Source organism: Mytilus edulis, chromosome 13, assembly GCF_963676685.1.
Source record: "Mytilus edulis chromosome 13, xbMytEdul2.2, whole genome shotgun sequence".
Lineage (NCBI taxonomy): Eukaryota > Metazoa > Mollusca > Bivalvia > Mytilida > Mytilidae > Mytilus > Mytilus edulis.
The window spans coordinates 19,210,454-19,237,500 of record NC_092356.1 but is presented as its reverse complement, the minus strand read 5'-3'; the positions used below and the strand labels follow the sequence as shown (position 1 = coordinate 19,237,500).

General features: G+C 33.6%; 1 protein-coding gene across 1 annotated transcript in view; it reads left to right on the top strand.

Moving 5' to 3' along the window:
* The window catches only part of LOC139500001 (membrane metallo-endopeptidase-like 1), a 43,896-nt gene that overhangs the window by 4,955 nt on the left and 11,894 nt on the right, over window positions 1-27,047 (top strand). The window contains exons 2-11 of the mRNA XM_071288689.1: window positions 3,103-3,254; window positions 4,675-4,707; window positions 6,987-7,148; window positions 10,268-10,351; window positions 15,111-15,325; window positions 15,813-15,992; window positions 21,343-21,438; window positions 23,275-23,420; window positions 25,168-25,261; window positions 25,698-25,826. Coding sequence (XP_071144790.1) covers window positions 3,110-3,254; window positions 4,675-4,707; window positions 6,987-7,148; window positions 10,268-10,351; window positions 15,111-15,325; window positions 15,813-15,992; window positions 21,343-21,438; window positions 23,275-23,420; window positions 25,168-25,261; window positions 25,698-25,826 — 1,284 coding nt within the window. The 5' untranslated portion in view covers window positions 3,103-3,109. The remainder of the gene's footprint in view (window positions 1-3,102; window positions 3,255-4,674; window positions 4,708-6,986; window positions 7,149-10,267; window positions 10,352-15,110; window positions 15,326-15,812; window positions 15,993-21,342; window positions 21,439-23,274; window positions 23,421-25,167; window positions 25,262-25,697; window positions 25,827-27,047) is intronic.

Sequence of the window (27,047 nt, the reverse complement as noted above, 5' to 3'; positions counted from 1 at the left end):
AATAAGGAACAATTATGTAATTGTTATCTTATTTTTCTCGTAAATACCACATCGTTGACATTTTTGACGTCAGCTTCAATTACGTGTAAAATGTAAAATTCTGCGTCATTTACATTGTGTTCTCAGGTTTTTGACCTACAGTCTTGGTTTACTTTTAACTTTCCTCATACACCATTCCATAAGTGCATGTGTACGTTATAAACCATACTATACATTATACAAAACCCGATTAAGGCTGTTTAGCCCAGTATTCAGCACCTTTTTTGTGCTGGCATGAATTATCATTGATATGGTTATATTTATAAATTACCTGCTCGCAAAATTTTGAATTTTTTAAATACTAAGGCTTTTCTACATCAGGTATAGATTACCTTAGTTGTATTTGGCAAAACTTTTAGGAATTTTGGTCCTCAATGCTGTTCAACTTCGTACTTTATTTGGCCTTTTTAACTTTTTTGGATTCGAGCGTCACTGATGAGTCTTTTGTAGTCTGGCGTATATACAAAATTTAGTCCTGTTATCTATGATGAGTTTATTCACCACATATAGGGACTGTATTAAAAGACACAGAGACCAATTTTCATTATGCTTATATTTACACCATATTTATTACACGATTTAATGAAAAGTGTAAAACATTAAAAGCCTCCCCAGTTTTTCACCAAAGTATTTGTGGTAAAAATTGATCGTAACTAAGTTATACTGAAATATGTATTTCTCTTACGATTTTTTCGTGAAAAGAGTCACTGTATTGCAAATACGTGGGCACCATATTCCCAAATTACGCCATATACCATAATCTATGAAACAATACGCAAAAAGTTAAAGAGCTGTATACTAGTAAATTCGCATGCACTATTCAGAATTACGCTATACGCCATCACCCATGAGACCATGCACGAATAAATGGGAACTTTAAAATGTTGTTAAACAAAATCGCAGGCACAATTCCCGATTGCCCCATACAATCACTATTTATCCCCATGAGACCGATCACAATAAATAAGGAAATTTTCACTATTCAATAGATGCATGTGTACAAAAACTCAACCCAAGTCAAATGTAAATAGAGTCAGCTAGTCTCTGCTTTTAAACATACAAATTTATTTGACAGAGACGCTGCTACATGAGGGTTTGGATGGGGTTAAATGATTAAAGAATAATGCCCTTAAAAAATGAAGATTAGAGAATAACGGGCCAAAAAATGAAGATTAGAGAAAAATGGGGTATTGTTTTTGAAGATTAGAGAAAAAAAGGGGTTAATATTTTGAAGATTAGAGAAAAAAGGGGTGAAAATTAAATGTTTACAGAATAACAGACCCCCCCCCCCCCCCCCATCCAGACTCTCCTACATGTACAACATTTGTTGACGTATTTCTTATAGTTATACATATTCAGATATTCGTAGTCAATAAGAGCATGGAACCACGAGATCGGCTTGTATATACTGATTTCACAGTAAAGATCAGGCGCGGATCCAGAGGGGGGATTCCGGGGGTTGGAACCCCCCCCCCCCCCTTTTTTTGGACGATCAATGCATTTGAATGGGGACATGTAATTGGAACCCCCCCCCCCCCCCTTTTTTTTGTCCTGGGTTAGGAACCCCCCTTTTTAAAATGGCTGGATCCGCCCCTGAAGATATAACACTATTAGAAATAAAAACTAGTGTAACTTTAGTTATATTCTAAAAACAAAAAAAATCAACTATTTTCCGTGGTATGAAATAAAACTTCTAAAAGAAAATAGCATTGTAATTTATGAAAAACATTTCTAGAATCTGGGGTTAATTTATCTTATCGCAGATATATTAGTATTTCGGGATGCTGCTAACAGCTGAAGATAAACCCGTAACAATACCTCATAAATTAAGGAAAAGAATTACTCATATCATTTTGATGTTCATTTCACGTCATCTTTTATGAATATGGTAATTAGCCAGGTGGGATGAAACTCATTAAAGTCATCATATAATATCTGCTTATGATTACATACTAAACGTATATCAAAGTGCCAGAAATTAATTCGGCAGGTATTATTACCGAAGCTCTGTATTTCTGCCAAGAATTAATAATATTATGAATTAGAAGTTCAATCGTGTGTTTAATATATACACCTTTTTAAAGGGTCCAACTGAGGCCTACTTCCAGTTGCAGGATTGTTTTCGCTGCATTGCAGACCCATTGGTTCTTTGGTTGGGTTGTTGTCTCTTTGACATATTAATCCCCATTTCCACTCTCAATTTTATTTTTCATAAATCATTTTTGTTCCGACTTTTGACTCAGGACAATATTTTTGGCTGCATGATAATGTACTCATTTTATATTGAACCATCTTGTACTCCGGCGGTCAAGTAAGAACAACTACATACAAGAAGTAACATAGAGTGCATTTTTTAAACTTTTTATTAATTTTTTTTTGGGGGGGTTAACTGTTTTCTGATAATTTTGTTTTCCGATAATTTAACATTCAACAGATATATTTTCTCCAATTAAATTTAAAAAAAAAGTGAAATTTAAATTGTATTTGACCAATATTGTCTCAAATTAAGCATATGTCGTTGGTTTGTTGTCTCAATGTCTTAGTCCTCATATTATTAACAATGATTATACAACTTTCGAATACACATTGTATTACCTTTGAAAAAAATATCATAGTATATAGCACAAAATATTAAATTTAAGAAAAAATATATTTAATTTAGAAATAATTATAATATGTTCCATTCAGTATTAGCAATCGGTGTCAAATGTGGAGCAGGATCTCCTACGTTTCAGGAGCACCTGCTAACGCTCCGGTTTTTTTTTATGGTGTTCGTGTTCCTTTGTCTATAGTTTTCTAAGTTGTTATTTTGAGATTTTTATTTGTCTTTGGTATATATCATAGCTTTTTTGCATTTTTGGTTGTCATGGCATTGTTAGTATGTTTTCAACATTTGAGTTTGAATATCCGGTTGACATTTTTCGGCTCTCTTTCTTATATAAAACGTTATCAAAATCGCGCTCTGGAAAGGCTGAAAAAAAATTATTTTATTATGTATGTTTGCAACTAAACATCGAATTGTAGTATAAAAGGTCGGGAGTTATCTTATCTTACTTTTTACAGGATTGAAATGGAAGAAAATCCATGTGTAAAACGATCTGCTGCCGAGAAGATTTTATGTATTTTATTTACTGTTTTGCTGTGTGTTACATTCGTTCTGATAGGAATTGTCATTTTCTTTGCAACAAATAGAGCAGATCAGAACGAGGCGTCAGGTAAGCGTATATATTTTGAAAAATTAAAAAAAAAAATTTAATAAGAAATTGTTTCACACCAAAACCTTATTAAAAACGTTCTTTTATAATTTTTCTGAATTAAACAGTATCAAAGTTTTATTAATGCACTTATAACAAGTTACTTTATGTACATTTTATGTATCCAACTCATTATAACATTAAATTATCTATACATGACGTTCAGTTCTGGAACATAACATTTTTAAAAATATTTTAAGGAAATAATATAAGTTATCTACGTTCATATCCGTAGATATGGATATTTTAACACCCTGAAGTAACCCAGTACACCATGAGGCGTAGCCGAAGGGTGTACAGGGTACTGAAGGGTGTTAAAATATCCATATCTACGGATATGAACGTAGATAACGAATTTATCCCCGGTCTAAGTCCGAATCGGGCGAGTTTTATTGAAATTCGGGTACAAAGTGTAACGTGAAAACAACGTTTTTTTTTCATTATCTAAAAAAGTTTTATTGAAATTTGGAAATTTTACATATTTTTTACGGGGTGTAGGGTACTACCTTTGGTTTGGTAGAACCCTACAGGTAGTCAAATATAAGACGTTTTTAATACGGAGACATAGAAGCTGGATTGAGTCAAATTTGGCGCTCAATGTTGTGAGCGTTATGCCATAGATGGTGTGACGTCAACGTGGGTCGTTTGCATAGCTAGGTCAGAAGTCCCATTCCTTGAAAATGTGGCAGTCGAGAGCTGCATTTAATGAAATGAGTGTAAATGATCGGCATAATAGGACAAAATCGTTAATGAATTAAATATTTAATTACAAACATCATGGTTAATCTACAGAATTCAATATTTCACAAGGAGCAATCATGGAACTAAGGAAAACTTGCGTGAAATTCCCCGGGATAATGGTTAGCAACGTCCGGGGATATGGGTTAGCAACACCCAGGGGCTATGGGTTTTGTAACGACGTGCGTTAACCAATCAAAATCCTAGATATATACTAAGCTTGTGATATGTAATCACACCTTTATTGTACTCTTTGAATAGATGCTCTTTCAATATGATGGTATTACTTATTACTAATAATACTATGTGTTTCATTTTGCGAGCCAACATTCACAATGGGTTATCAAAAAGACGTGCAAATGAAATGAGGTACATGTAAAGTGTTTTTGTAGCATATAGATTGTAAACTGATGAACGACCATATACAGAATCTAAGACCATTTTTAATTTGATGAACGTATTTTGATTGAGAATTTTCGCAACTCTGTTTCAAAATAACAAGCTTTTTAAAAGACTGTTTTAAATTGATAGTATATAAATAAATAAACAAAAATAGCAGAAAAATTAAGGATCCGTGCGCTTAAAAACATCAAACAAAATAAACAAAAGGTGTAACATCAAGTCCATACATTTATAATTTCAGGGATTTGTACCACTGCTGCCTGCGCAAAGGCGGGTAAGTTTTATGTATGTCATAAAACATTTATAAATTAAATTAATAAGTATATTTGCTGATAAAAATTAAGACCTTAATTTGGTCCACAGTCCCGCGCATTAATTGATGATAATATAATGACACTACAAAGAGTGTTTTCTTTTTTAAGGGAAGTTTTGAAATTGCGATACTGTTGTCAAGTCATTTAATGAATGGCTATTATCTATTTTGAATTTATTGAACCATAAAACTAATTTTTGACTCTTCACATTGAATAATCCGCGAAGCGGATTATGTAAAATTTGACGAGTCAAAAATTAGTTTTATGGTTCAATAAAATCAAAATAAATTATTGCCATTCATTATAAATAAATTTCTATCAAAAATAAGGCTCAAAGATCTTTTTATATTATTTATATTAACAATAAAAACGTACACACATGTTGGCGTATGAATACACAACGTCAGAGTGGGCGTGTCACCATCGAAATTGACAACATTGAAAATAAAATTAATAATTTTAACCAATCAGAAGACAGTAAAAACACCAAATTTATTTATTAAAGATTGTTGACTAAAAATGGTTTCACTCATAGGATCTTTGCATTTTCTTTCTAAAACCGGTTTTTGGCATTTTACAGGTTATGTTCTTCTCATATAATTGATGATACCTGTACTATGATACTAAACTTCTACACGTGGAATAAGGTCGATTTTCATTTCATCTGTTGGTCAGTTTAATTGGGGTATGGAGCTTGCATGTCAGCAACAGATAGTTGTCCTTTGTAAATTTATGTTTATCATTGCCAACTTAAGCTTGTCATTAAGAACAATATATTTTATAGATTTATAAATTATTGTGTGTATTTTGTTGGTTGAGACCTGTTCTGTCGTTAATGGAAGATGTTCGTTGTTATTCTGCGATTTAAATGTTACTAAATTGTACTTTTATACTATTAATTTATTTATGCGTTGCTCTGTCAGCTGGGTGCTCTTCAGTTTGTTTGTACCGTATTCCTTTCACGTAGTACTGTCACTTTAACGACATTTTTTTAACATTGCAATATAATCGTGAGTTTTGGTTAGCCGTAAAACCAGGTTAAACCTGCCTTTTTTCTTAAAATTGCTCGTACAAAAACAGAAATATGACAGTTTATGTCAAATATTCTGAGTCTATGTATATATTAGGCATTTGTTTTTTGTTTTGTTTTTGTTTAGTTTAAACATATTTATTTATAGTGGATAGGGAAACAAGGTATTGAAACTTATATTAATCCCTTTACACTTTGCGGGTGCGAGTGCTGCCTTGTAGCGGCATTAGCCTGCTCTTTTTTCGAAATCTACAAGGGTGTCTTTTACGTGCAAGAGATATGGCTCTCTCTTACATTTTTTGTAACACAGGCCAGCAATTTATCGTCCCCTTCCGACGAAATCTCATCGTTTCCTCAAGACCATATTCGCAAATGGTGTCAAGGAAGAGCCGAAAATTCAGTCCCTGAAATTGTCATCCAAGAACAGGAATTAAACCAGGAACCTTTGTGTTAGTTTTTGTTTTGTTTTTTGCTCTTCCGTTGTTCGGTTGTTTTCCTTTTAATTGATCTGTTTTCCTTGGTTTTAATTTGTAAGGATTGCTTTTAAACAGCCTTTATTTCTTATTGCGATTTGTTTAAAAGGAATAAAATGTGAAATTAAATATTGCGATTTTATCTACGATCAGATACATGTATCAGTTCTTTCAAATGTATTCAAACGGACCGTAAACATCCACTATAACAGCATAATATCTTTCGGAATTTTACAATACCCATCTGAATATGATAGGAGGCAATGAAGATGTACTGGATACAGTGATGCATAGAAAACACAAACAAATAGAATCATCGGTGATACCAGGGTTAACATCTTTTATGCTAAACGCGCGTTTCGCCTATAAAAGACTTCTTATTGACGCTCGAAACAAGGATCTTAAATAGTTGAGGAACAGTCTAAAAATTCTAAAATGGTTTTATTAAATACAGTTAAGGTAATCTATCGAATTCCCCAGTTAGAAAATCTTAAGTTTTTTGAAAAGCTCTAAGTTTTGTCAATAGTTAATTTACAGTTTTTTGTAAGCAATACAACAAACGAAAACAAAATATGAAAAACAGTAATTGTACATGCGCATACAAAATGGGGTTTGCACACGTTCAACCTTAGCTAAGATAAGTTAAACCATGAACAGTGGAACCTGTAACAGCACTACATAAGAAAAGAATGTCAAAAGCCTATTTTATTTTGTGAATAAATTATTTAACTTACAGCTTCGAGGATACTAACTGCAGCCGACTTTTCTGTAAAGCCATGTGACAATTTTTACGAGTTTGCCTGTGGTAAATGGATGGAGAGGAATATTGTGCCAGAAGATAAGTCTTACCATGCTACATTCACAATACTAAGGGATGAAGTTCAAATTATTATAAAAGGTTAATGTTTATATAAAAAATACATGAATGGGGATGTGGGTGGGATAATAAAATTGAGAATAATGTATATAAAAAGAATAGAGAACAATAAGCTAAAAAAAACGAATATAGATTAATACAGTTCTTAAATGTAAAAAATATATATCATAAAGAACATTTTAGAACAAGGTACAATGGGTTAAAAATTCAATTTACATAAGATACACCAGTATCCAAACCCTCACTAGTACACATAAAATTATTTAAATGAGTACAGTGTTGGCGGTTGATGTGACGGTTTTTATCATATTGACGGCGATTGTTGATATTCCTTTTGATGTAATTTTGAATGAAAGTTGAAGTTTTTATAAAAAAAATCAGAAAAAATCAAAGAAAAAAATATAGTGAGGTGTAGGTTAAGCGTCAATGAGACACCCAACAGTTCAAGTTCACCAAAAAACATCTACATACCAGTGATGCGTAACATTAAACAACGGACCGTATGTTTAACTTTCGACCGACCGAAAAATAAAAAAATCTTGCTTCTCTTTAATAAATAAACGACGAATAACATTGTGCTATAAACATAAATTCAATGCTTTCATTTTTATCCTGGTATGAAGGTTCAGTGGCGGATCCAGAAATTTTCATAAGAGGGGACCCACTGACTGACCTAAAGGGGGGGGGGGCGCTCCAGTCATGCATCAGTGATATAAGGAACCAATTTTTTTCCCAAATAGGGGGGGCGGGCCCCTGCCCCCCCCCCCCCCCCAATCCGCCTCTGAGGTTTGCTTTAAATGAAAGGAGATTGCATCAAATCGAATCAAATAGCTTATAACGAAAACAGTATTATCCAGGATAGGCATTTCTTTATTAGCCTTTATAACAAACCATCGACTAATCCCAAAAATGTAAAGAAAAGGTTTAGAAACTTAGATATCAAAAACATTATACTATATCAGGTATTTATCAAAATAACCTCTTCATGTTTGTATGCCCAAACTACGATAGTATGGGGTATTTTGTTTACTGGTCTGTGCGTCCGTTCGTCCGTTCGTCTGTCCCGCTTCAGGTTAAAGTTTTTGGTCAAGGTAGTTTTTGATGAAGTTGAAGTCCAATCAACTTGAAACTTAGTACACATGTTCCCTATGATATGATATTTCTAATTTTGATGGCAAATTAGAGTTTTTATCCCAATATCATAGTCCACTGAACATAGAAAATTATAGTGCGAGTGGGGCATCCAGGGCCGTAACTAGCCTCTTTTAATAGTGAGACGAAACAATTTTGGCGAGGGGTCTGGGGGCCGCTCAAGGCCCCCAGAAGCTCTGAGAAAAATAAAGCAAAATCGTGCATTCTGAGCGTTTCCCGGACTTTTTCTTACATTGAAACGCAATTTATTTTTAGCGCTTTTTTTTTACTATATTCTGGTCTCAAAGCAAAAACATAGATTCATTGTAATTTAAGACTTTTACGGTTTTACGGGGTCAACATTAAAAGTAGACCGATATGAAGGATAAAGCAAAACTCGTGATTCTCACAATCATTAAAATCGCATCTGTCTGTCTGTTCTTTGTCTCGTATTGTTCTTAGACTTTGGTGATTTTTTTTGTGACTAGATTTATATATAGTGACAGTGCAGTAGATGTCATACCACGAATTAAAAGTCCCTATCTATTCAACCAAATTTTGCAATTTTCACAGCTTTCTAAATATTTTACCTTAAGTTTAACTTCATAGAAACTAGGTATATCCTGAATCGTACAGGTGTCACCTTTCTGCATGCCAATTTTCAACATACATTCAAAATCATATAAGAAAGAAGAGAGCTTCCGAAAGGAGGTACCACTAGAAATAACCCCTGGTTTTCTTGAAATCTTAAATTAGTATACTATGGAGCGCATTAATCCTCAATTTTTAATGCAAACTCATAGACAGGTAAATTTTGGCTCAAAATGGTCTTAATATATTTCACTTACAACAAAACTTTCATTTCTGCAAATTTGTTGGTTAGTTTAGGTGAACAATGACATCAAATGCACTATTTTTTGTCCGAGTAGGCCTACTTTCAAAATTTGAGGGAGTAATTGGTGGTATGACACCTAAAGTGTACTTTTAAGTACTAGTACTGCTTAAGTCGACACTAAGGATCATCTTGACCTTGTTTTACGGTATTAATGATTCTTTTATTGTTGAAGACCCTCCAGAAACTATCAAGATGAAGAACAAGAATAAAAACTTTGACCATTAATCATTTGTATTTTTTCTATGCATGAATTTTGTGTGATATTATAGGTCCCGTGCACATTTACTCCATCTTCTTTTATTTTCTGTTAAAGGGTCTGAACACGACTTAATGCAAGTTTAACCCTTTAATGTAAAAGATCATATGGCAATACATTGATGTTTTTATAGATGATTTGATACCGATAAATTGGTGGTCTTACTTTAATTTAAACTATGTCAGCTATCTAGTTTTATCTACAACAAAAAGAGCTAGTTTTGTATTCTTTGATATCAGGTTCAATTCTCCATGCAGAAACGATCATATTTTGTTGTGTCCAGTAGCATTGTAAATATTCTTAAAACATTTTTTCGTACAATGTCTGGACATTGGTGGACATGCAACATTGCAAAACCACTCAGACTATTTGGATGGAGAGTTGTCTCATTGGCACTCACTCCACATCTTCCTTTATCTATATAGTCATAAAGTAGGACAATACATGTAAATGAACAAAAGACAAACCCGGGACACAGAAGTACAAACACTAGACCATCAACTCTGAAAACTAAAAATAAAATAGAAACATTGACCACGATAAACATGCAAGGGCGACATCTGAGAATAAAGAGAACTTGCGTCTTGCAAGACACTTTCCGTGAAAACAATTTGATATGAAGACAATCTTTTGTTTCGGTTTGTTTTATTTTTTTATTTTTGAAATTTCCAACATGAGGCATTTGCCTCAATGTAGTTACGGCCCTGGCATCCGTGTACTTGGAACACACTGTTTATTTATTATTTTGAAATAGATTATCCAATTTAAAAAAAAAAATAACTAGAGCTATTATACATTGATGTTGTTTTCAGGAAATATAAACCAAAATAATGAATTTATATTTCAATTTTGTTTCAGGATTACTTGAGAACAACAGAACAGAGGAAGATATAGAATCGGTCTCCAAAGCAATAAATCTGTACAAGTCTTGTATGAATACAGGTAGGCATAGCAATATCAGTCTTGTATGAATACAGGTAGGAATAGATATACCAGTTATGTATGAATACATTTAGGAATATCAATAACAGCATTGTATGAATACTGGTTGAGTATCAAATTGATACAATTCTTGTATGAATACAGGTTGGAATATTAATGCTTGCCTTGTATGAATACAGCTAGAAATAGCAATACCAGTCTTGTCAATACCATTCTTGTATGAACACAGGTAGAAATATCAATACCAGTCTTGAATAAATACATGCAGGAATAATGATACCAGTCTTGTATAAATACAGGTAGGAATATCAATACCAATCTTGAATGAATACATGTAGGAATATCAATACAGTCTGGTATGAATAGAGGTAGAAATAGCAATACCAGTCTTGTATGAATACAGGAAGGAATAGTAATACCAGTTTTGTATGAATACAGGTAGGAATAGTAATACCAGTCTTGTATGAATACAGGAAGAAATAGCAATACAGTCTGGTATGAATACAGGTAGGAATATCAATACCAGTCTTGTATTTGAATACAGGAAGAAATAGCAATACCAGTCTTGTATGAATACAGGAAGGAATAGTAATACCAGTTTTGTATGAATACAGGTAGAAATATCAATACCAGTCTTGTATGAATACAGGTAGAAATAGCAATACCAGTCTCATATGAATACAAGTAGAAATAGCAATACCAGTCTTGTATGAATACAGGTAGGAATATCAATACCAGTCTTGTATGAATACAGGTAGGAATATCAATACAGTCTGGTATGAATACAGGTAGGAATATCAATACCAGTCTTGTATTTGAATACAGGAAGAAATAGCAATACCAGTCTTGTATGAATACAGGAAGGAATAGTAATACCAGTTTTGTATGAATACAGGTAGAAATATCAATACCAGTCTTGTATGAATACAGGTAGAAATAGCAATACCAGTCTCATATGAATACAAGTAGAAATAGCAATACCAGTCTTGTATGACTGCAGGTAGGAATATCAATACCAGTCTTGTATTTGAATACAGGAAGAAATAGCAATACCAGTCTTGTATGAACACAGGTAGGAATATCAATACCAGTCTTGTATGAATACAGGTAGGAATATCAATACAGTCTGGTATGAATACAGGTAGGAATATCAATACCAGTCTTGTATTTGAATACAGGAAGAAATAGCAATACCAGTCTTGTATGAATACAGGAAGGAATAGTAATACCAGTTTTGTATGAATACAGGTAGAAATATCAATACCAGTCTTGTATGAATACAGGTAGAAATAGCAATACCAGTCTCATATGAATACAAGTAGAAATAGCAATACCAGTCTTGTATGACTGCAGGTAGGAATATCAATACCAGTCTTGTATTTGAATACAGGAAGAAATAGCAATACCAGTCTTGTATGAACACAGGTAGGAATATCAATACCAGTCTTGTATGAATACAGGTAGGAATATCAATACAGTCTGGTATGAATACAGGTAGGAATATCAATACCAGTCTTGTATTTGAATACAGGAAGAAATATCAATACCAGTCTTGTATGAATACAGGTAGGAATATCAATACCAGTCTTGTATGAATACAGGTAGGAATATCAATACCAGTCTTGTATGAATACAGGTAGGAATATCAATACCAGTCTTGTATGAATACAGGTAGAAATAGCAATACCAGTCTCATATGAATACAAGTAGAAATAGCAATACCAGTCTTGTATGAATACAGGTAGGAATATCAATACCAGTCTTGTATGAACACAGGTAGGAATATCAATACCAGTCTTGTATGAATACAGGTAGGAATATCAATACCAGTCTTGTATGAATACAGGTAGAAATAGCAATACCAGTCTCATATGAATACAAGTAGAAATAGCAATACCAGTCTTGTATGAATACAGGTAGGAATATCAATACCAGTCTTGTATGAATACAGGTAGGAATATCAATACCAGTCTTGTATGAATACAGGTAGGAATATCAATACCAGTCTCATATGAATACAAGTAGAAATAGCAATACCAGTCTCATATGAATACAAGTAGTAATAGCAATACCAGTCTTGTATGACTACAGGTAGGAATAGTTATACCAGTCTTGTATGACTACAGGTAGGAATAGTTATACCAGTCTTGTATGACTACAGGTACATGTAGGAATAGTTATACCTGTCTTTTATGAATACAGGTAGAAATAGCAATACCAGTCTTGTATGAATACATGTAGAAATAGCAATACCAGTCTCATATGAATACAAGTAGAAATAGCAATACCAGTCTTGTATGAATACAGGAAGGAATAGTAATACCAGTTTTGTATGAATACAGGTAGGAATATCAATACCAGTCTTGTATGAATACAGGTAGAAATAGCAATACCAGTCTCATATGAATACAAGTAGAAATAGCAATACCAGTCTTGTATGAATACAGGAAGGAATAGTAATACCAGTTTTGTATGAATACAGGTAGGAATATCAATACCAGTCTTGTATGAATACAGGTAGAAATAGCAATACCAGTCTCATATGAATACAAGTAGAAATAGCAATACCAGTCTTGTATGAATACAGGTAGGAATATCAATACCAGTCTTGTATGAACACAGGTAGGAATATCAATACCAGTCTTGTATGAATACAGGTAGGAATATCAATACCAGTCTTGTATTTGAATACAGGAAGAAATAGCAATACCAGTCTTGTATGAATACAGGAAGGAATAGTAATACCAGTTTTGTATGAATACAGGTAGGAATATCAATACCAGTCTTGTATGAACACAGGTAGGAATATCAATACCAGTCTTGTATGAATACAGGTAGGAATATCAATACCAGTCTTGTATTTGAATACAGGAAGAAATAGCAATACCAGTCTTGTATGAATACAGGAAGGAATAGTAATACCAGTCTTGTATGAATACAGGAAGGAATATCAATACCAGTCTTGTATGAATACAGGTAGAAATAGCAATACCAGTCTCATATGAATACAAGTAGAAATAGCAATACCAGTCTTGTATGAATACAGGTAGGAATATCAATACCAGTCTTGTATGAACACAGGTAGGAATATCAATACCAGTCTTGTATGAATACAGGTAGGAATATCAATACCAGTCTTGTATGAATACAGGTAGAAATAGCAATACCAGTCTCATATGAATACAAGTAGAAATAGCAATACCAGTCTTGTATGAATACAGGTAGGAATATCAATACCAGTCTTGTATGAATACAGGTAGGAATATCAATACCAGTCTTGTATGAATACAGGTAGGAATATCAATACCAGTCTCATATGAATACAAGTAGAAATAGCAATACCAGTCTCATATGAATACAAGTAGAAATAGCAATACCAGTCTTGTATGACTGCAGGTAGGAATAGTTATACCAGTCTTGTATGACTACAGGTAGGAATATTTATACCAGTCTTGTATGACTACAGGTACATGTAGGAATAGTTATACCTGTCTTGTATGAATACAGGTAGAAATAGCAATACCAGTCTTGTATGAATACAGGTAGAAATAGCAATACCAGTCTCATATGAATACAAGTAGAAATAGCAATACCAGTCTTGTATGACTACAGGTAGGAATAGTTATACCAGTCTTGTATGACTACAGGTAGGAATAGTTATACCAGTCTTGTATGACTACAGGTACATGTAGGAATAGTTATACCTGTCTTGTATGAATACAGGTAGAAATAGCAATACCAGTCTTGTATGAATACAGGTAGAAATAGCAATACCAGTCTCATATGAATACAGGTAGAAATAGCAATACCAGTCTTGTGTGAATACAGGAAGGAATAGTTATACCAGTCTTGTATGACTACAGGTAGGGATAGCAAGACTAGTCTCGTATATATATATGAATACATGTTGGAATATCAATACCAGTCTTGTAGAATACAGGTAGGAATAACAATACCAGTTTTGTATGAATACAGGTACAAAAAGCAATACCAGTCTTGTATGAATACAGGAAGGAATAGTTATACCAGTCTTATATGAATATAGGTAGGAATATCAATACCAGTCTTGTAGAATACAGGCTGGAATAGCAATACCAGTCTTGTAGAATACAGGTAGGAATAACAATACCAGTTTTGTATGAATACAGGTACAAAAAGCAATACCAGTCTTGTATGAATACAGGAAGGAATAGCAATACCAGTCTTATATGAATATAGGTAGAAATAGCAATACCAATCTTGTGGAATACAGGTAGGAATATCAATACAGTCTTGTATGAACAAAGGTAGGAATATCAATATCAGTCTTGTATGAATACAGGAAGGAATAGTAATACTAGTCTTGTATGAAAACAGGAAGATATATGAATACCAGTCGTGTATGAATACAGGATCACACAGGTAGGAATATCAATACCAGTTCTGTTTGAATACAGGTAGGAATCGTAATACTATATTTGTTTGAATACAGGTAGGGATATCAATACTAGTCTTGTATGAATACATGTCGTGTATGAATACAGATAGGAATATTAAGACCAGTCTTGTAAAGATATTGATATGAATACCAGTAACAGTCTTTCATGAATACAGGTAGGAGTATCAAAATCAGTTGTGTATGAATACATGTAGAAATTCTTTTCGTCTCCTCGTTAGGTGTTTAGAGAGAGAGAGTTTGGTTTTGCGACTAGCCATGATAAAAAATCATTAAAAAATATTTCAGAAGGTCAATTGCTACACATACTTTTGTTTATTTCAGACTTAATAGATAAACGGGACATCTCAGTTTTATTTCCTGTGTTGGAAGAACTCGGTGGTTGGCCTGTTCTTGGAAATTCTACAGGCGGTAGACTAACATTTGATGATTATAGCCTAAATGAACTATTAGGGAGACTAATGCGATATTATAATAGTCCACTCATTAGTATGTACGTATACCAGGATTATAAACAAAGCAATAGGAATATCATTTATGTAAGTATTCAAAAATCATGCAATATTATCAATAATTTTTTTTTTTGTAGTAATGCACTATTTCGTGGTTAACCTTTATTTACCGAAAAAAAATTTGGATACACATTTTCTAAAGCCAATTTTGATAGGAAAAATTCTGTTGCCGTATAGGTTCAATTGAATATCGAAAATAATCTGTTTTTCACTGTACATGCTGGTTTTATTGTCTTATTCTAGATTATTGGTCATCCTGTCAGAGCACGTGAAATCAATCCGTCTTTAGTTTGTTATGTACGGAAGCCCATAGGGGACGTTTGTTTTTTTTCTCGTCGTTTATCGTTTTTCTCCATTCATTTTATCAATCACTTTTCTGCTTTTGGTATATTCTGTTACTTGTTTTTGCTTCTTTATTATTCAGTTATATTTCCGTTTTGTGTGCTTTTACTTTAAAACCCTTGATTGATGTGACTTCAAAATCTTCCAATAGTTCTATGAATTTTTATTATAGATGGACCAAGTCAGTTTACTCCTTCCGAGTAGAGATTACTACAGCAAAGGAAAAGATGACATTGTTATACGAGGTCTAACAAAAGTTATCACTACATTCTGTACTCTGATTGGCTTACATACTGATGACGTACGACAAGATGTATCAGATATGATTGATTTTGAAATAGGTCTTTCCAAGGTAAAATATACTGCAGTTTCTTAGATTGTTATATTTTTTTGAAATGGTGCAATAATAATTAAAACGAAATTGCTAATGACTGAATTTCATCTTTTTGTTTCTTCAAGGACACTGCAGATAAATGAAATTAGCACTTTACAAGTTTTTTACGTTACATGTTCAAGCCTTTTTCTCGGATTTTATTTTCATCCGGAACGCTCAAACCTAGACGCTAAGTTATCAATGCTTGACGATATGTGTACGTTATTTATTGGAAGATGAAAATTATCAAACTTCAGTTTTAGTTAGATATTTGACAGATGAAAAGTATATTGGCCATAAGCAGGGATCTAATTTAAACTTTTTGTGTACTGGTCAGACGGACAAGTGGACTGAAAAATCTACTGGTCCGGCTCAAAATCTACTGGTCCTGCAAAACTGACATTAATTTGACAAACACTAACATATAAAATGATAGATGTTTACTTTGATTCCTCATGTGCTTCCCTCTCCTTTATTATCGTAGGTTTTTTGTGCTGTTCTGATTTTTTATATGCCCGCGACACACTGTCCCGATTTTTATCTACGATGGAAAAAAAAAAATTGTAAGTTCGTACGAAGTTGGTCCCGATCTCGTTAAAATACCAAAAAGTGACCGAAGCAAGTACGATGATTAACGAAGTCTATACGATGGTGCCGAAATTATATACGATAGCAAAAGATGGACATACGAAGGTTAATCGAAGACGGGTATTTAAGCTTCATATCTCAGCCGAAGCCTACACGATGGATCACGAAGGCTACACGATGGATTACGAAGGTTACACGATGAATTACGATGATGGCGCGATGGCCATACGATGTCTAAAAGACGTCGTGTACAGCTTACGATGCATTTAAATTATATGCCGAAGGCATCACGCGTTTTAAATTGTTTGATCAATATTGAATATATATTATATCGTACATTTCATTTCTGGTTTAATCATAAGACGGAAGACCGTGGGCTTGAAGGGTAAAACTTGACTCTAAGTCTCTGCATATAATGCCACCAAAATCAGGGAGAGGGAGAGGATAAATAAAGGTAAAATACATGTATGTACATAATACAAGTATACAAACGATCTAAAAATGCGTTCTACATGTTTTGAACTTTTTTATGATACGAACAGAATTTCGACAACATATCGTTTCTTTACAAGTCTGCCATGCATGGCGGGAAATCGATCTTTTTGTCTAATTCTTATAAAACTTAGTTTATTATCCCCTCGCCTACTACATGTAAGTTGCGTGTAGATAAAATTGTTATGGACACTCTAGAACCAAAATGCTTAAAACTTGGTATGGTGTTACTCGTTAAGAATATCTTAAGCGCTATTGACTTTAAAGTTCAAAGGTCAAGGTCACAGTGGCAGTTGTAATACAAGGCAATATCACCCTTGTGGACACTTTAAAACCAATATGCTTCAAAAGATTTTAACCACATTTGATATATTGTTCCTTCTTGTACTGATCTGACATTTTTTACGTTCAAGGCCAAAGGTCAATGTCATGCAGATGGACTTGTTTTTCTCCTTGAAATATCATAATACACAGGAAATTGGTTGCTCATTTTTTTACCTGCTGGTTCTAAAGACAATATTAAAGGTATTTCCAGTTACTGAATTTTTTGGTTGATTTCTTAAAAAATAGTTTATGTATCAAATATGCATATTCAATTTACCATTTTCTGAATGTGTCATATACAAATATAGTGTCCATATTTGTCCCCAATATGTTACATACGAGGGGATGCCACGCTCGACATTGCCTTGTTTGAACTGTAAAATGTGTGCACTAGTCTGAATAATCACCCATAATTATGCCCATGTTTACTGATCTATCTTAAAGGTAAGGTAATGGGTTCGTTGATCCCTTTTATTCAAAAAGAGCTCTTTCCAGGAGAATATCATAATAATATAGACAAAAGGAAGGATGTGGGGAAAGCAACAAATGCGGCAAATTATGACATATAGAAAACAAAATGGTTATGGATCCCGGAGTAAACATTCGTGTGACAACAACTCAGACGATACATAAAAAATCAGTATAATGAAGAAAAAGTTGGTTTCCCTATATACGTGTACCTGCAGTGTTGGTGTACGAGGCGCGTTTATGATTTTCATTATGTTACTTGATATGAAAAATTGACAAAAATAATATTTTACTTGTAAAAGTAAATCCTGAGCCTGTAATAGCTGCTCTTCTTGTTCTCATAGAATCATATAATATGAGCTCCATGTTTTGTGAACGTCTTTCTTAACTGTCGTATTAGACTGACCAGTGCATATCGCGCATGGCACTTTACACTTTAGCGCAAAAATTAACTTACATTTAGCTGGATTTATTGCCGTCGTAGTTCCATCTTGTCACCTTCGTACTTTTATTCGATGGCAACACGACGGGATAACGAGGTCTTCAGTCGTGTTGCCAACGTAAGACCTTCGGGTAGCTTCGTGATTCATTCGTGTAGACATCGTAATGTCAAAACTGCCCGATGGAAACGATGGAAACACGAATGCAATACGATGTTCAAAGATGCATTCCCGGTGACATTACGATGGTGAGGATGGTGATACGAACTCAATACGAACCCTCAACATCGGACGCACCTTCGGGGATTTTTTAACATGTTAAAAATTTAGAACCCTTCCCGAAGTTGTCCCCGAAGGCTAGAAAAAGATGCCGATGGTTCTACGATGGTTAAAGATGGCACTATGAATAGCCCGATTTGGATACGATCAGTCCCGATTTAAAAAATTTCCATAATCGTGTAGCCATCGGCGTAAATATCGGGACAGTGTGACGCGGGCAATAACCAAGTACAGAATCTAACTGAAAGTTTGAGATTCCGTTATAATGCCCGCGTCACACTATCCTGATTTTTACGCCGATGGCAACACGATAATGGAAATTTTCAAAATCGTGACTGATCTTATCCAGATCGGGCTATTCGTAGCTATTACAATGTCTACACGAATGAATCACGAAGCTACCTGAAGGTCTTACGATGGCAACACGACTTCGTGAAGACCTCGTAATATCGATCCCGTCGTGTTGCCACCGAATAAAAGTACGAAGGCGACAAGATGGAACTACGACGGTAATAAATCCAGCTAAACGTAAGTTAATTTTCGCGCTAAAACACATTTAAAGTGCCATGCGCGATATGCACTGGTCAGTCTAATACGACAGTTAAGAAAGCAAAACATGGAGCTCATATCATATGATTCTATGAGAACAAGAAAGGCGACAGCGTTGTTTCTATTAATTCAAATTGAATAAGAAGAGCAGCTATTACAGGCTCAGGATTTACTTTTACAAGTAAAATATTATTTTTTGTCAATTTTTCATATCAAGTAACATAATGAAAATAATAAACGCGCCTCGTACACCAACACTGCAGGTACACGTATAAAGGGAAACCAACTTTTTCTTCATTATTCTGATTTTTTATGTATCGTCTGAGTTGTTGTCACACGAATGTTTACTCCATAACCATTTTTTTTCTATATGTCATATTTTGCCGCATTTTTTGCTTTCCCCACATCCTTCCTTTTGTCTATATTATTTTGATATTCTCCTGGAAAGAGCTCTTTTTGAATAAAAGAGATCAACGTACCCATTACCTTACCTTTAAGATAGACCAGTAAACATGGGCATAATTATGGGTGATTATTCAGACTAGTGTACACATTTTACAGTTCAAACAAGGCAATGCCGAGCGTGGCATCCCCTCGTATGAAACATATTGGGGACAAATATGGACACTATATTTATATATGACACATTCAGAAAATGGTAAATTGAATATGCATATTTGATACATAAACTATTTTTTTAGAAATCAACCAAAACATTCAGGAACTGGAAATACCTTTAATATTGTCTTTAGAACCAGCAGGTAAAAAAATGAGCAACCAATTTCCTGTGTATTATTCTATTTCAAGGAGAAAAAACAAGTCCATCTGCATGACCTTGACCGTTGGCTTTGAATGTAAAAAATGTCAGATCATTACAAGGAGGAACAATATACCAAATGTGGTTAAAATCTTTTGAAGCATATTGGTTTTAGAGTGTCCACAAGGGTGATATTGCCTTGTATTACAACTGCCACAGTGACTGTGACCTTGACCTTTGAACTTTAAAGTCAATAGCGCTTAAGATATTCTTAACGAGTAACACCATACCAAGTTTTGAGCATTTTGGTTCTAGAGTGTCCATAACCATTTTGTTTTCTATATGTCAAGTTTTACCCTTCAAGCCCACGGTCTGCGGTCTTATGATTAAACCAGAAATTAAATGTACAATATAATATATATTCAATATTGATCAAACAATTTAAAACGCGTGATGCCTTCGGCATATAATTCAAATGCATCGTTAGCTGTATACGACGTCTTTTAGACATCGTATGGCCATCGCGCCATCATCGTAATCCATCGTGTAGCCTTCGTAATCCATCGGGTAGCCTTCGTGATCCATCGTGTAGGCTTCAGCTGAGATATGAAGCTTAAATACCCGTCTTCGGTTAACCTTCGTATGTCCATCTTTTGCTATCGTATATAATTTCGGCACCATCGTATAGACTTCTTTATTCATCGTATTTGCTTCGGTCACTTTTTGGTATTTTAACGAGATCGGGACAAACTTCGTACGAACTTACAATTTTCGCATTCGGGTGTCCATCGTATATAAGAATCGGGACAGTGTGACGCGGGCATTACAAAAATAAATTTCTTATCTTGGTCTGTAACTGCAAATTTTTCACATGTTATTCAATTAATTATATTGCGATCGACTTATTAAATTAACCATTCGCGATCTTTTCCCCAGGATTTTTTATATTTTTAAGTTTCCTTTTGTCAACTTTCATCAACTTCATTCCGATCTTCCTTTAGAATGCCGCATTAGTCAAATGAGGATGTCGAGGATTTTGACTGCACATGGCATGATTGTATAAATTTGTTACGATTCTCACATTTAAAAACATTCCCCTATTACATCTGTTAACTTTAATGTGTGAGATATTTGGATAACCTAACACATACTTTTATTATTATTTTCAATCGGAGTAAGTGTAAGTAATAAAAGGAAATACGTTCAAACACTTTCCAACTTATTGGTGCTGTTCATGTACACTTATAAATTGGCGGAATTTGATTTGGCGATTTTGTTCTATCCGCAAAAATAAGCGAAAATTTACACATCGCGAAAATAACCCGATATACGATATCTTTTTTTTTTTTGGGACGTTCTGATAGGGTAAACAGACACCTATTTGTAGATTAACAGACGTATTCTCTAAATATCAACACATCTTTGTTTGCAGATTCTGACGCCTAGAGAGAAAAGAAGAGATTATGAAAAACGATACAATCCGTTCAAAGTTGGAGACCTAAACACAGAATTTGGAATATCATTAAAAGTACAGTATTCAATAATATTGTTACCTCCTTTCAACAAGACACTCCCGTCAAAAATAATATGACAATGAAACATTCTGGCTAGATGATACCCTTAACAAGATGCTCTAAAGAGCGTGAATAGCTCACCTATATTTTAGAGGAGAAGATTTTAAAATGTTAGAAAACTTGTAGATCTTACTTTGCTGAACATTATTGCTGTTTACAGTTTATATCTATCTATGACAATATTCAAGATTATATCAAAGAACTGCAAAATTTTCCTTAAAACTACCAATTTAGAGACAGCAACTAAACAATTGGTTGTTCGATTCGTCTGAAAATTATGGGCTGATAGATCCTGACCAATTGAACAAGTTTACCCCATGTCAGATTTGCTCCAATATAGATTTAGTTTTTGAGATATAAGCCAAAAACAGCATTTGACCACTATGTTCTATTTTAGCCATAGCGGTCTTGTTTGTCAATGGATCAAAAATTCGGATACAATGTATAAACTAGATACCCTAAGGAACATTTAGTTAACGTTTGAAGGTATTTGGCCCAGTAGTTTCAGAGAAGAAGATTTTCCAAATAGTTTACGACGATCGACCACGACGACAGACGACGACGGACCCCAAGTGATGGCATAAGCTCACATATAGACCTTTGGGCCTCGATGAGCGAAAAAGGCAGAACATATAGTGAATTTGTAAAAAAACAAAGGTATCACAAAAATACCGAACTCCAAGGCAAATTCACAAATGGGACGACCATAACAATTGACAAAATCAAGCGTTGTTCTTAAACATCATTGATTTGTTGAATATGTAAGTTGATACATTTATATAATTTTTCTATTATTAAATTCAATCACTTTTTAAAGAAAATGTGTCATGTCTCTCATTGCAGATATTGACATAACATATTAAGGTGGTAGACCTTGGTTCAGGGTGATAACTCTTTAAATCAGTTATGTGTTTATAAAAGTCACGTTTCATCAATGTATTTTAAGCATTTACCTGAAACAGATTGAAAATAATCTATGTAACCTAGAAGCTTAAAATATATTTATGAAAATGGTTGACACAAACGTACTGATGATTTTAAGAGTTATTTCCCCTAACCTAGGTCTTCCTCCTTAAGATGACAATAACCTACAATGTATTGTATTTACACCATGTATTTGGTAATTTTGGTTTCGGGATATTGTTGTTGCATTGGCCGTAGAGGAGATTTTTTAATCGGGCATAACGTATTCTTTTATATTGCATTTTTGTAATACATTTCGTGGTAGTTATCTACTGTGATTAGCTTAAAAATAAGACACACTCGAAAAGTGAGCAAATAAAAAAGTTAAAAAGACAAAAATACCTACTTCCGATAAATATTCAAAAAGCGGCATAGTTTTATATACAGCGATAAATAGCTTTTCCTTCGTATAATAACATTTTTTTTCTGCAATGTGCTGTCTTGTCGATTAACTCATCATCGATACCAGGAGTACCATTGTACATGCCAGACGCGCGTTTTGTCTACAAAAGACCTCTGACATGAAGATAAACACTATTTTAAGAACTCGCCGACGTACATGTATCTTTTTTTTCGAGCTTCATTTCTAAGGGAATAAACACACAAACGTAAAGATGCAATACACATATGATTTTTTTATAAACGGATACTTTCATCCGAAATGAAAAATATCTTACAATTTAACATATATATTCGTATCAAAGCTTAATGTTAGGTTAAGATATAATTGTTTTTTGTAAAACATGGAGCTTGTTTGTTTTTTGGAGATGGGTGAAGGAAAATGTTTGAAACTAATACTTGCACATGTTTTTATTTTTTTATTTTAGCATAATTTCAGTTTAGAGGGTTACCTTAGGGAGACGTTTTCCATGAAAGGTGTAGATATTGACCTAAACGATGAAGATACTGTAATTATACATGACATGAATTACACGTCACAATTTATTGACTTTTTGGATAGCTATCCTCCAAGGTATTTTTTTCGTGTATATCATTACCAGGTAATCGCTTAAAATCATATATGTACTCTACAGTTTTTAAGAAAACACTTCAAACTTGTTTAAATCTACCGTTTTGTAAAAAACACGTTAACTATTATTGTACCCTTATGTGTTTTTAGGAAGTTCTAAGGATTTTTATTTACCCTAAGGTAATACCAAAACTCTCTACTTTTTGTGGGGGCATGTCTTTAAAATTTTGTAGGAAACATTTTACCATTACTTTTGGACTATACAGTTTTAAGGGGAAAACTTCAAACATATTTTCTCTTTATCATGTTTATAGTGTTGAGGAAAACGCTTCAAACATGTTTTTCCCCAACAGTTTAGGGGAAAACACATACAACATGTTTTATCGAAATAGTATAAGAAGAAATACTTAAAAATACAGTTTGTTCTGTAGTTTTAGGAAAACACTCAAAACATGTTAGCAAACTACAACTACAGTTTTTGTAGGGAGCAGTTGTGTTTACATTTTTCTTAAAATACTTAAATTTGTTTTCACTGTACAGTTTGAGGAAAAACTTAAAACATGGTCCCCCTCAATAGTATTGGAGAAACACTTTTCTTTCTATATTTTTTTTAGGGATGGGGTGCTTTTAACCATTATTTACAACTCTTAATTTGAAGTTTGATAGAGAGATCTCAACGTTATATTTAGGGTGGAGTCGCTGTTACATTTTTGGTCGAAAACAATTTAAACATCCTTCCACTATATAATTTTGTAGAAAATGTAGCTGTTACATTCTGGTTAACAACAGTTAAAGTATGTTGGCACTCTACAATTTTGTAGGGAATAGTCGCCGTTACATTCTAGCTGAACACTGTAAATGCATGTTTGCACTCTATATATTTGTGAGGAGTAGTCACTTTATAGTGATTCAACTCTACAGTTTTAAAACTGTTGAAAACAGGAATAAAAATAACCTTCATATAAACATCGGAATGCTTAATTTAACATGTAACATACAAAATGAGTGTGACCGTGAGATATGACTCCTGAAAATCGTTTGAAATCACAATTAAATTCAAAGGGACTGATCTAAGACTTTAAATATGTATATCGGACATACAAATAAAGGTTATAAACTACAGTTTAACAGAAAACTCAACCTGTGGAGGGTTGAATACCATAGAAAACTGTGTTTGGCTTTGCCGCCGTTGCCGTTTGGCAGACATCAAAATAAAAATCGACCTTATAACGGACAGATCCGCGTAATTTCCGGAGTGTGACATTACATTAAAGGAATTAGTCACCGTTATAGGGACGTTATATAATGATTGACAACAACTAACACGCGTTAGCACTCAACTGGTTTATCGGGAGTAGTCGCCGTTATATTTTAGAGAAAACTATTAAAAGTTAAACATGTTCATGATCATGATGATGTTTGGACTGTATAGTTTTGTAGGGCGGAATCGCCGTTATAATTTGGTTTAAAACAATTAAAACATATTTTCCTTCTACAATTTTGTAGTTAACACACAGAAGAAAATCTAGTTTAATATACTTGCCAAATACTTCTAAGGTAATCTATTCCTGAGGTAGAAAAGCCTGAGTATTTCAGAAATTCACATTTGCATGAACACTTAATTTATAATTATGACCATTTCAATGATAACTCATGTCAACAACATACAACTATAAATACAACAAATATATTGTTATATTGTCTAGCTATACACTATTCACATCTTTACTTGTCATATTGTGTTTTTTAGAACGGTTGCAAATTATGTTATCTTAAGATTTCTCCGAAATAGATTGAATAACTTACCTAAGAGATTTACAGATTTAATTTTAGAGATATCGAAGGTAAATAATTATTTTACGTCATTCCTAAGTCATTTCTATGTCATTTCTATATCATTTTTACAACATTTTCAGTTCAACATCGTGTAAGCAGAAAACGATTCCTATGAATCTGATTAAATGTTGTGAAGTTTTTATTCAGTTATATTTTAAAATACGATAAATACATATTCTAAATTTATACAGAATAGAATAATTGACAAACAAAAAAGGTAGGAAAAGAGTAAAATGGCCTTAATATTGGAGAAAACAGAAATAAAGACCCCTTTATCCATACTTTCATTAAGTGTTGGTATATTACACTGGGATTTATATAACAGTGATAATTGTATTTTGATTCAAAGTCTGAAGTAATGTTAACAGATGAATAGTTACGCCCTTTTTGTACGCCTCGCCCAATACATGCCAAATCAAATTGAAATAGACATTTTTGTTATAGTTAACAGACGGAAGAACAGTTTCGAGACCAAGATGGCAGAAATGTTCTTCATTAGTAACATCTTACATTGGACTCGCAGTGGGACGTCTATTTGTAAAAGATAATTTTGCTCCGGACGCAAAAGTTGGGGTAAGCATGATAACAAAAAACTAAACATACTGTGTGAAGGCAGACTTGTTAAAATTATGAATTAAAAAACGTAATTTTTAGGTATATTGAAAGCCTCCTCTTAAAGCACGATTACCATAAAACTTTACCTCATAAGTCAAATTTAAGCAAAAAGTCATCAAATGAAAGGACATGACTAACTGTTCGCTGATTTATATTTCTGACTATGCAGAAGGATTTTCAAATGTAACAGGAGCTTTAATTTCTTAAACTATTTGTCAATTTAAGTACTCTGGATTCATTTATTTTCGTGGTTACCAATTTAGTTGATTAAGGAAAACTTACATGTTCGTGGATATTTAGTTTCGTGATTTTGCCGAAGTCTGCATACACGCCTATAAAAAATTTGTTATTCGTTGAACATTTTATTTCTTGGTTCACCTGCACTCACGAAATCTCCAGGATTAGTATCCAACGCGTTATATAATGAATCCACAGAAAATATCCACACAATTTCTAAAACTATTTAGAGATAACTAAGATGTTTACAACATAAGACGAGTCATCTCTAGTTCTACAGATAATATAATTATGTTCAGTGTTGTTATATGGAAAGGGTTGAGATGTGGGATTTTAAAGCGATATTCTAAACATATAAAAAAGAAGATGGGGTATGATTGCCAATGAGACAACTGTCCACAAGAGACCAAAATGACACAGACATTAACAACTATAGGTCACTGTACGGCCTTCAACAATGAGCAAAGCCCATACCGCATAGTCAGCTATAAAAGGCCCCGATAAGACAATTTAAAACAATTCAAACGAGAAAATTGACGGCCTTATTTATATAAAAATTGAAAGAAAAACAAATATGTAACACATAAACAAACGACAACCACAGAATTACAGGCTCCTGACTTTGGACAGGCACATGCATAAATAATGGGGCGGGGTTAAACATGTTAGCGGGATCCCAACCTTCCCCCTAACCTGGGACAGTGATATAACAGTACAACATAAGAACGAACTATAAAAATCAGTTGAAAAAGGCTTAACTCATCAGATGGACAAAAATACAAGTGGACGTGGACGGGTACTTATAATATGTTTGGTTATGGTCAACTATAAAATTTACATAAATAAAAAGGATGGAGATGTGCGGTATATATGCTTTGTTGAGACAGTTAGTCACCATAACAATTAATACTAGACATACATTTAGACATTAACAAGTAATCC